The sequence below is a fragment of the Salarias fasciatus genome, chromosome 18 (genome assembly GCF_902148845.1).
Source record: "Salarias fasciatus chromosome 18, fSalaFa1.1, whole genome shotgun sequence".
NCBI classification, from domain to species: domain Eukaryota; kingdom Metazoa; phylum Chordata; class Actinopteri; order Blenniiformes; family Blenniidae; genus Salarias; species Salarias fasciatus.
The window spans coordinates 2,960,985-2,971,767 of NC_043762.1; the positions used below are offsets into that span (position 1 = coordinate 2,960,985).

At 48.3% G+C, this 10,783-nt stretch overlaps 1 protein-coding gene across 1 annotated transcript; it reads left to right on the forward strand.

Moving 5' to 3' along the window:
- The first annotated feature begins 2,287 nt into the window (after window positions 1-2,287).
- map2k2b (mitogen-activated protein kinase kinase 2b) lies at window positions 2,288-5,514 on the forward strand. The gene is made up of 10 exons (XM_030114164.1): window positions 2,288-2,937; window positions 3,033-3,390; window positions 3,474-3,551; window positions 3,628-3,679; window positions 3,763-3,887; window positions 3,978-4,191; window positions 4,326-4,378; window positions 4,450-4,511; window positions 4,615-4,660; window positions 4,831-5,514. The coding sequence occupies exons 1-10, from the start codon at window positions 2,855-2,857 to the stop codon at window positions 4,939-4,941; spliced, it is 1,182 nt and encodes a 393-aa protein (XP_029970024.1). The 5' UTR covers window positions 2,288-2,854; the 3' UTR covers window positions 4,942-5,514.
- The last annotated feature ends 5,269 nt before the right edge of the window (window positions 5,515-10,783 follow it).

A 10,783-nucleotide genomic window follows, 5' to 3' on the forward strand; every position in this document is an offset into this window, starting at 1 on the left:
AGAGTGGCATAGCTCACCTGCCTGCGGCCAAAACAGGACATCTCGCGATGAAAGATTCATCCTGGAGCAATCACATGGATTCTTCAAACTGGAACCGTCTCCATTTAGTGCCGAACCATCATCAGAGCGCCACCTTAGGTTCTACCTGCCACAGATCTTAATGGTGTCTGAGGAAGTGTCCTCATGCAGAAGAATAAAAGCTTACTACTGCTGTGGCTGAATGCAGGGGTTCTATATGAAGAGTATATCTTTTTGCCAGATAGCACTGGAAACAGCCTGTTCTTGTATTTTGGCCTTTGTCATTAAAGGGAAGAATAATTCCGTTAATGTTAATATGTTTTTGTCCTCCCCAGCCTCAGGGGGTTGAAGTGGGTTGGTTTGTTCACACAGTGCATGCAGGGCCGGCTCTAGGCATAGGCGAACTAGACGGCCGCCTAGGGCGCCATGTCCCGAGGGGGGCGCCGCGGTCGTACAAGGGGCGCCACGACGCTCTGTGTTCCGTGTGCCCCCCCCCCCCCCCCCCCCCCCCCCGCTCAACAAATGTCGGGACCGCTCGAAAAACACGCTCCCAAGGGGCGCTCGTCTCGGGCTCGCCTAGGGCGCCTCTGAAGCCCAGGCCGGCCCTGAGTGCATGTTATAAAATGTTGGTCTGTTTTGCAGAACTTCAGAACTCACACTGATCGTCTGACAGTGGAGACTTCTCTTCTTGCTGCAGCTGGAATGAAAGAATGAAGGAACTCATCACTGGTGCATTTCTTTAATGGAATTTCCACGACATGATCGACATCATTTTATTCATAATTTACATGATAAACATTTAGTTCTTCCCATTCAGATGATTACATGCAATAATACAAGACTCAAAAGAGACATATTAGATATTATACAAATGGACTCAGTGCATCAATGGTCCACATAAAATGCCAAGTTGTTGAAATTGAAGAAAAAGAATCTTCCTTTAACAGAGTTGATGGAATGTTTAGTCGGCTGTCTGTTCATCATTCATGAACAGACTGGTTTTAAGATTGTTTGATTTCCACTGGGCCTTTATTTTCAGAGTGTACCTCTCATTTTCAATATATTAGGGTTATTGTTAAGACAGTTATTGTTACATGCTATAAACTGAACATGTTCTCTGTAAGCCACCACGTCCAGGAAGAGCTGGTTGTGTTTTAGAATCTTTAATTATAACTGGGTTGAAGCTGACCATATGGTCAGAATTTTCACTACAGCATTTTAACATTTGGTTAAATTAAAGCAGAAGCTTTTTTTAAGCTACTAGATGTCTTAAAATTGTAACTTCTTTAAATAGGTGTTCAATACACACATGAACCCTGCTCCAGCATCTGCAGCTCTGTGGGGATCATCATGTCTGCACTGGAGCTCAGGCTTCCAGCTTCCAGGCCCAGTTGCTCCATCTTGTGGTGGTTTTGATCACTTCCTGTCCCTGATGGAGCAGAGGAAACAGTCTGGTCTGACATAGCTGGTGGTTAAACCAGTCTTTAGTCCACATGCAGCATCAGGCTGGTTTACCTACAGCTGACCACACAGCTGCTGCTGTCAGACACCTGGGTCAGGCCTCAGGTCAGAGGCTGGATCAGCTGGTCCAGGTCCTCTGCTCCGTCAGACAGGACTCACATCCTGGTATCCTGAGTCTGTTACACAACTTCAACACCTTTCAAGTCATTTCCAGACTTTACTTTTATCATAATGACAGCAGGATGTTTCAGCCCAACAACAGTTTTACTCACATTTTATTAAACATTCCTCTAATCAAGACTCCGTCAGAAAATGTAGTCCCCCGGAAACAAAGCCTGTTTGCAGTGTTGTGGCTTGTCCCTTGGTAAAACGTGGTTCAGTTTAAGTTTATTTTACGTAAATATCCGACTGACCATGTACTTGTATAGAAAGTTTACTAACTTAATACTTCTTCAGACTAAATTGGAACATTTTATATTCATAAAAGTCTACTTTGTGAGGGCATTTTACGTTTATAGAGTTTACAAAAGAATTAGTAGGGAATAAGCATTTTTAGATTATTTAACCCCTGGATTACATTTGAGAGAGAAAAGTTCAGCTTTTTCAGAAGAAGATTTTCAACAGTTAAAAAATAAATTAATTAAGAAATAATAAATAAATAAATAAATAAATAAATAAATAAATAAATAAATAAATAATGAGAAACAAAACTCAACAATCCAGAGTCAAACATCCAGCCAGCCCAGCAAGAGGCTGGATTCATTTCGCTGCTCTTCCTCCCCCTCTTCCTCTTCCTCCTCCTCCCCCTCCTCCTCTTCCTCCCAGCTGACAGCAGAGACTCAAACGTCGGATTATAATCTGGTATTTCGTGCTCCAGGATCCATCGCGGTGCCTCTGGGCTCTGGGGCAGTTTGTAGACTTCCGTGTGTGCGGTTTGAAGGAGTTTGCAGGGCTTGTAGAGCAGAATAAAAGCAGGGCAGCAGTGAAACAACCTCTTCCTGTTGACATGCAGCGACCAGCAGCTAGCAGGTGAGGTTAGCAGCGAGCTCACGGGGATTATGGCTCTAGTTTTAAAGATCTTCTGTTTGCCTTTGCGTTGTAGTTAGTGCAGTGTAGATTAGATATTTGCGCGTTGCCGTGTCAATGCAGGGATTATAATCCCGACTGTCGAGTTAGATTCTGTCAGTGAGAAAGGTTTGTTCCTGTGCAGCTAGCGTTAGCCGCGGAGCTAGGCTAGCTAGCCTGTAGTGTTTACCTTGGTAGTTTAGTTAATAAAGTCTTTATCTCCTTCTGAAACCCCGCCGGCTCCTCGGTCAGCAGCCGGACGCCGTGATTTCAGTCTAATCTCGGCCCTCAAGTGTCGTTCTCAGCCAACATGGCTCCTAAAAAGAGGCCAGTGCCACTAAACATTCCCACTGGTGATGGATTGTCCAGCTCCAACCCAGAGGTCTCGTCTGAGTGAGTAGCAGTAACCAACCTGATCAGCAGTGTCTGTGGTTTAGCCGTCTGCATCGCTCCCCGCTGAGCCGTGTGCTGCTCCTGCTCCTGCCCAGGGCCAACCTGGAGTCCCTGAAGAGGATCCTGGAGGAGCTGGACCTGGACGAGCAGCAGAAGAAGAGGCTGGAGGCCTTCCTCACCCAGAAGGCCAAAGTGGGCGAGCTGAAGGACGACGACTTCCACCGGATCTGCGAGCTGGGCGCCGGCAACGGCGGCGTGGTCAACAGGGAGTGCCACAAGCCCTCGGGCATCGTCATGGCCCGCAAGCTCATCCACCTGGAGATCAAGCCCGCCGTCCGGAACCAGATCATCCGGGAGCTGCAGGTGCTGCACGAGTGCAACTCGCCCTACATCGTGGGTTTCTACGGCGCCTTCTACAGCGACGGGGAGATCAGCATCTGCATGGAGCACATGGTGAGAGCGCACTCCTCCGCCTCCAGCCAGCGAGGCTCATGACTTCTGGAGGCTCTGAGTGATTCTGTGCTCCTCCTGTGCAGGACGGCGGATCTCTGGACCAGGTCCTGAAGGAAGCCGGCCGGATCCCAGAGGAGATCCTGGGCAAAGTCAGCATCGCTGTGAGTGCTCCCACCGTGTGGTTAGCGTGAGGCCTGCCGTTCTCCTGCTGATTCCTCCTCCTGCTCTCTGAATCAGGTCCTGAGAGGCCTGGCCTACCTGCGAGAAAAGCACCAGATCATGCACAGAGGTAGACCACTGCCACTGTCTGGGACAGCGCTTCATCGCTTCCCAAGGAATGTTCAGGTGTCTGACTGTTTCTTTCTTTTCCAGACGTGAAGCCCTCGAACATTCTGGTGAATTCCCGCGGTGAGATCAAGTTGTGTGACTTCGGCGTGAGCGGGCAGCTCATCGACTCCATGGCCAACTCGTTTGTTGGGACTCGGTCGTACATGTCGGTGTGTTGATCCTCAGACTGCTTCGGCCTCTCCGTCTTTCCTCATGTGTTCAGATCAGGCACTAAGGCTCCCGTTTGTTTGTGCGTTCAGCCGGAGCGGCTCCAGGGAACCCACTACTCGGTGCAGTCGGACGTGTGGAGCATGGGCCTGTCGCTGGTGGAGCTGTCCATCGGCCGCTACCCCATCCCCCCTCCCGACGCCAGAGAGCTGGAGGCCATCTTTGGACGCTCCATCCTGGACGACGCGGAGGGAGAGACGCACGGCACGTCGCCCCGGCCGCGGCCGCCGGGCCGCCCCGTCAGTGGTGAGCGCCGCCACTCGCCTCCGGACGCTGATTATCATTCAGAGACACATCAAGATGAGCTGTGACGGGCTGACGCTGTTGAAGGTGGCATCGGGGTGTGTGTGTGTGTGTGTGACCGTGCGCTCTCTGCCCAGGTCACGGTCCCGTCATGGCCATCTTCGAGCTGCTGGACTACATCGTGAACGAGGTGAGGAAGGGTCTTTCCTCCTCTCCGTCGCTCTGCTCACACAGCCTCTGACTGCAGCTGCTCTGTTTCAGCCGCCCCCGAAGCTCCCCCACGGCGTCTTCACCTGCGACTTCCAGGACTTCGTGACTAAGTGGTGAGAGACGCCGTCCCGCTCGTGTTTCCGCCCTCTGGAGTAATCCGGCCTGTGTTCAGACTCGTAAATGAAAAGGTCTGTGTGTGTGTGTGTGTGTTCACAGTCTGATCAAGAACCCTGCAGACAGAGCGGATTTGAAGATGCTGATGGTGAGAGTCCACACTGAGCCCACAGCCAGACCAGCTCTGAACACATGAAACACTCACTGATTCCAAACTGATTTCTGCACTTTTGGAAACCAGACACTGATCAGGACGGCCTCGGCTTTCAGAATAAGAGTGAGAAGCGTCCTGACCCAGTTGCTGCTGCTCTCTTGCAGAACCACACCTTCATCAAGCGCTCGGAGGCGGAGGAGGTGGACTTTGCGGGCTGGCTGTGCAGAACCATGAGCCTGAACCAGCCCAGCACCCCCACTCGCACGGCCGACTGAGCGGCTCCGCTGGAAACGTCCTCTCGGTCCGCCTCCCGCTGCTGCTGCCGGGGCGAATCCGGCTCCGTGTTTCACCGCCTGCTTTAGTCGTTTTCGGTTTGAGCTGGTTTACACTAAATCCCGCCATGTTGGGCTTTTCCTCTGCAGCAGCAGAAACATCTGGGAGGATGGTTTTCTTTTCAATCTTTGAGAATAAATTAAAATAGATGAGTGGAGGGTTAAAGTATTGGGGAGTGTGTGTTTTAAGATTTCCACACACACTTTAAAAATCGGTCACTTTGTTTTTAATCGCCTCTGCTTTTCAGTTTTGTCTGAATTTCCTTGGAGCTTTTACAGTACAAGTATGTCAATCAGTTGTTCCAATCACGGGTGAGCAAAGCGTTTGTGTGGATTAGTTTGTTTTTTTTATCCGTTATTCAAAGGCAGAGCGGTAAGAAGGTAGCGGGAGAGGCGACGGCTTTCTATGAACTCTGAGATGTTTGAGGTGAAGCACAATGTTGAAAACATTCTAGCATGACCCTCATGTCGAAGCCAAAAAGAATAAAAACAGTCACAACCTCCCTCGTCCCTCCGCTCCCGTCTCTCTGTTCTTCTGTTTCTGTGGAGAAGTGACATCAACTCTAAGAATGGGTGGAAATGAGCTCAACACTGACAAAAAATACGTCAAATTAGTGTAAAACATGTTAACTGGATCATTTAAAACAAGATGAAAGAAAAGGTGAACCCTTTAATACAAGCCAATAAAAACAAATATTTCTTTGTAACTCAATGTAATGAAGTTATTTCAAAAGGTCGTGGAAGTTTTGTGACTCGATAACTGAATTTATAACCACTAAAATATTTTACAATGTTTCAGCGAATTTTCAGACCATTAAAAAAACTGTGTGTGTGTGTGTGTGTGTGTGTGTGTGTGTGTGTGTGTGTGTGTGTGTGTGTGTGTGTGTGTTTACAGCGATCAAGCATGAAGCCAAAACTATTTTAAGAAGTTTAAAAGTGAAGTATGTAGGAATTTATCCAGAATTAGCACCTTTCTCACAGCTGATCAGGTATTTAATTTCATGGCCCATCGATAGGCAGCCACACACACTGCAGGGAGCTGCTGGGGGTCAAAGGTCATGTTCAGGGACCCACGATGAATGTTTTTGGAATGTGGGGGCGGGGATCAATCCATCCCTCCTGTAATGATGACATGACTGTAATTCATCCCTTCATCAGTTGAACAGTTTGTCAGCAGCAAAGGGTTAAAGAGAGACGACTGCTGTTCTACATCCGTATGTCCACAAGGGGGCAGCACATCCTGCAAGCCAGACCGCAGGGTGAAGATGGAGGGAGAGGAGAGAGAGAGGAGCAAGAGAGGATAGATAGAGAGAGAGAGAGAAGATAGTGAGAGAAGAGAGGGAGGAGTGAGAGAGAGAGAGAGAGAGACTAAAATCAGACTGTTCAGACTGCAGAAGCTTCAAATACCGTGTGTGTGTGTGTGTGTGTGTGTGTGTGTGTGTGTGTGTGTGTGACTACTGCAGCAGAAAAACAGCAAAGTCTGCAGTCATTAATATGCAAACATGCAAATGAGCGGGTAATTAAGATTGGGCGTTAGTCGGTGGCTCTTTGATTGCTAATGAATTCCAATCTGCAGGGAAGAGGAAGACGAGCTGGAGGTGAAGGAAAGGAGGGCAGGGCAGCGATGTGCTTTTCTTCCTCCCTCACAAAGGAAGAGGGGAACGAGGAAGTTGTCTTCACAGTGCGGAGAACATGGACGACACACACTTCAACAGACACACACACACACACAGGACGCTGCTCAGGTCAGCACAGGGTGAAGGCAGGATGCTGCTGCACCGTCTGAACGCAGCGGCGGTTTGAAGCTTCACCCACCATCCTGCAGCCGCCCATTAACACTGATGGGTGTCTGAGTGTGTGTGTGTGTGTGTGTGTGTGTGTGTGTGTGTGAGACCCCTGCTGAGGCCTGCTCAGGTATCCCAGCAGGGCCTGGGACGCCAAACTACACTGTTTCCACATGGCTCTCACACGGCGCCGCTTCACTGCTCCCTGGACGCCTGTTCGTCTTCCTCCGTGACGCCGGAGATTAAAAAGAGTGTGGATGAAATAAAAACTAATTAAATGTGAGGAATGGGCTGAAGCAGCTGCTGCCGCCGCCGTGGAGCAGAGTGACGACTCCTCTGCTGATGCTGATGGTCCTGCTCCACAGCAGGACCCTGCTCACTCTGCTCGGCCTGTGGAATGTCTTGACCTCTGCAAACTAAGCTTCAGCTTCAGGACACAAATACTTTAAGGTTCCTTCAAAATAAAATCTAAATCTTTGCATGATTCTCTTTAACACCACCCTTTAAGCACCAACCTTTAGCTGGATTTGACTCTCTATCAGAGCAAAGCAGCTGTGCTTCATGCAACATACGCTTCATTTTCATTTGATTAATTATTTCTCTGATTTGCCAAATTATAACAGATTATTTAACAATTAATGAGATTTGGAACAACTAATTTAATATAAAGCACCAACGGAACAGCTGCAGATCGATCATCCTGAGTCAGAATACACACATTTCATCACTTCTACCTCAGAAAGTGTCCATTTGGAATAACAGTGATTTATGCTGCGTTTGAAAGGCTGAGGCTCATTAAAGGAGACAAATGTGCTTTGATGTAAATGTGTGTTCGACACCGTGTGAGTAAGTTAAATTCCCTCCGACATTTCTCGTTCCTCATCATGTTCTGACTGTAAACCCAGAGGTGGGATTGCTAAACTCACAATATGTGTTTTGTCTTATCTCTTGTGATATTATTCTAAAGTCACTCCTGAAGCTGCAGACTGCCAGACTGGACGTATACAGCTGCGGTTTTTCACCAGCTGCATCGTTTCAAAGCAGCGTTCAGAGGAAAAGTCCAAACTGAAAAAGCGCAGTCAAGAGGAATGAAAACAGAAAACACCTCATCAATGGAGGAAAGCAGCTTTAACTTGAGGGGAAAGTCACCTCAGCGTCAGCCGCAAACTTCATGTTAACCTGGAAAACACATGCTAACAACATGCGGACTCGAACCGAGGCTCCAGCGGGAGTGCTGCACACTGCACCAGCACGCAGCCAAATGGGAACGTGCATAGAGGAAACAGTACGAGGCCAGGCCTGGAAGCATGCACACAGTGCTGGACGGCGTCTGGCGCTGGAAGGAAACAGAAAAAAGAGGCTTATTTATCGAGTGTAATTGGCAGAGTGATTTTCTTTTTTTTTTTTTTTTTTATTGAACACATTTTGAAAAACAGGAGCCAGGATTGTAAGTACAAGCTCTCCAGCCCGAACGGCGGGCTGAGCGTGCCAGCAGGCCGTGTGCGAGCGGAGCGTGGAGAGCCTCGCGGTGTGTTTATGAGTGAGAGAGGGGCTGTTTGCTTGACAGGAAACAGGAAACCAGAAGTCATAACAGGATGCCCCAGGTTTTCATACTGTACCTGATGCGTGGGAGGCGTACGGGGGCAACCCACTTACAAGGCCTTCCAGCATGAGTGGAGAAGAAGAGGGAGCCCAGGAAACCGTGGGTGGAGGGAAGGGTGCACACTTGGGTTGGTGGGGGGGGGAAACAGAGGTTGGCTCTAAATATAGCGCTTTTGTTTCTGACGCACACAATCTTCGTGTTGTTTCTGCTCAATTCGGCTTGTCCTACTTTTAAAAAAGGCAGCAAACCAAAGTGTGTTTGATGTCTTTTTTGTTTTTTTTGTAGAGCGGCGATACGATCTGCTCCAAGCACGAGCGTGCACCACCTTTCCCAGGTGTACTGCAGCCGCTCCACGTTCAATCTGTGGCAGGAAAGCACTTTCTGTCATAATGAGGCTGATGTTCCTTCCACTGGCGGCGGAAACTACAGCGGCGTGGGGGGGGAGGGGGGGTTAAAAACATCACCCTCACAAAAATACAAGTTCAGAAACCTGACAGTGTGGATGAAACAGTGGGATGACATTTATTTCTGGTTTATACGGATATAAACTGACTAAACCTAAACATACTTTATCAATAATCCTGTGGGGTAAAATTCTGTTACCGAACTGGCCCATCGGTGGGGGTCAAGTGTGGGGATTGGACCTGCAACCCCCCGATCCTCTCCAGCCACGAGGCCTCCGCCCTGCGTTAAACAGCAGCCTATCATTCCTGTTCTGGTCCCACTCCCTGTGGTTTCTTTGCATGTTTTGAAGATGCGATACTCGTTATTTTATCATCATCATGTTTTCTCATTAACCCCTCGCGCACGATTCTCCCAGACTCGTTTCTCCGTCTTTCCACTTCCCGAATAAAGGGAGTTTCAGAGATTTCTGCAGAAAGAAAGGCAGTAAAAAGAGTTGTTTTGGTGCTGAGGATGTGCTGATCGTCACCCAGCTCCATGGTTAATCACCTACAGGTGTTGACTTGCATGCCGTGCATGTGTGTGTTTAGAAACCACAAAGTGGATGGCTGAGTTTTCTCGTAAAGGCCGGCACAGATGTTACCGAGGATGTTTCCCCACAAACCATCTGAGGTTTTCTCTAGAAAGTCTGAAAACAAACGCAGACATTAGGGGCAGACACTGTTTCTATAAGCGCGGAGGTGCAGATCATTGTGTAACAACTGCGTCAAAACGTCCAGACCTTCCTCACTCTTCATCAAGTGACCCCACTCTGAGACTGAGCTGCCATTTGTCCTCTCGCAAGTCCTTTTTATGTTATCCACCTGTTTTCTGTTATCATCATTACTGTCTTCCCCCCATGCATCTGCAGAGACACTTTACTTTCAGATCACCATTACAAAATCAAAGTTTGATTCAAAACGATGCACAGTGATTCTTCAATAATGAACTGGAATGTCCAAGATGCTCACATTTCTGTCCTCAGTATAATAAAATCCAGATCTCACGTTCTGCCTCGCACCTCTGTGTGTCGCAGCCAGATCACCACCTACGGTTAACATAATAACCAATAGAGCTTAACATATGGTTGTGACCCCTTTTTGGGCTACAAACCACTGGTTGAGACCCACTGATCTCTACCAGGTCATGTAACGAAGGGCTGCAGGTCCTGGATCAGATTCAAGGTGAGTGTGGGTGAAAAGGAAGACCTTGGACACAAACACGTTGAGAAACAGTTTTATCCAGTATTTACGTGACTGTTGGAGGAAACTGGATCCAGGAAAAAAACAAAAAAAAACAAAAAAACAAACTGAAACCCACACATGAAAAAAGAGAAAATGCAAAGTCCATAGTGCAGAATTGAACTAGATATTGTGTTGCTTTGAGGTAAAAGTGCAAACCACTGCACCAAATGTTCACTGAACAGACGTCAGAATAATATTAGCAGTTTAAACTCCCACAATTCACCTCTCTGTCCAACAGCAGTTGAAAGTAAAAACATTTCCCCTGGACTTCAAAAGAAAAGTGAATGTTTTAGTAAAAGTTGTTTCAGCTCCTCCATTCCGTTACGACTCCACGTTCTAAACCACACATCACTGAGTTTATTCGTAACAGTCCACATTTCATTCTAACAGAGCGACTGAGAAACTCTGCTCCAATATTTGTACAAATGAAAGCGATCAGTCTCTGTCCCTTTGTCTCTATCTCTGTGCCTGTCTTCTCTCTCTGTCTTTGTCCCCCAGTCCTGTCTTTCTTACCGCCCCACTTGTCTGTCCCCAGTCCCTTATCGTTCTCCCTCTCTCTCTCTCTCTCTCTCCCTGTCCGCCTCTGTGCCCCCCCCCCCCCGCCCTGTCTCTCTCCCTGCCCCCCCCCACCTCTCTCTACCCGTCCCCCCTCTGTGTCCCCCACCCCCCTCTCTCTCTGCCTCTGTCTCTCTGTCCCTCTTGTCTCTGACTCC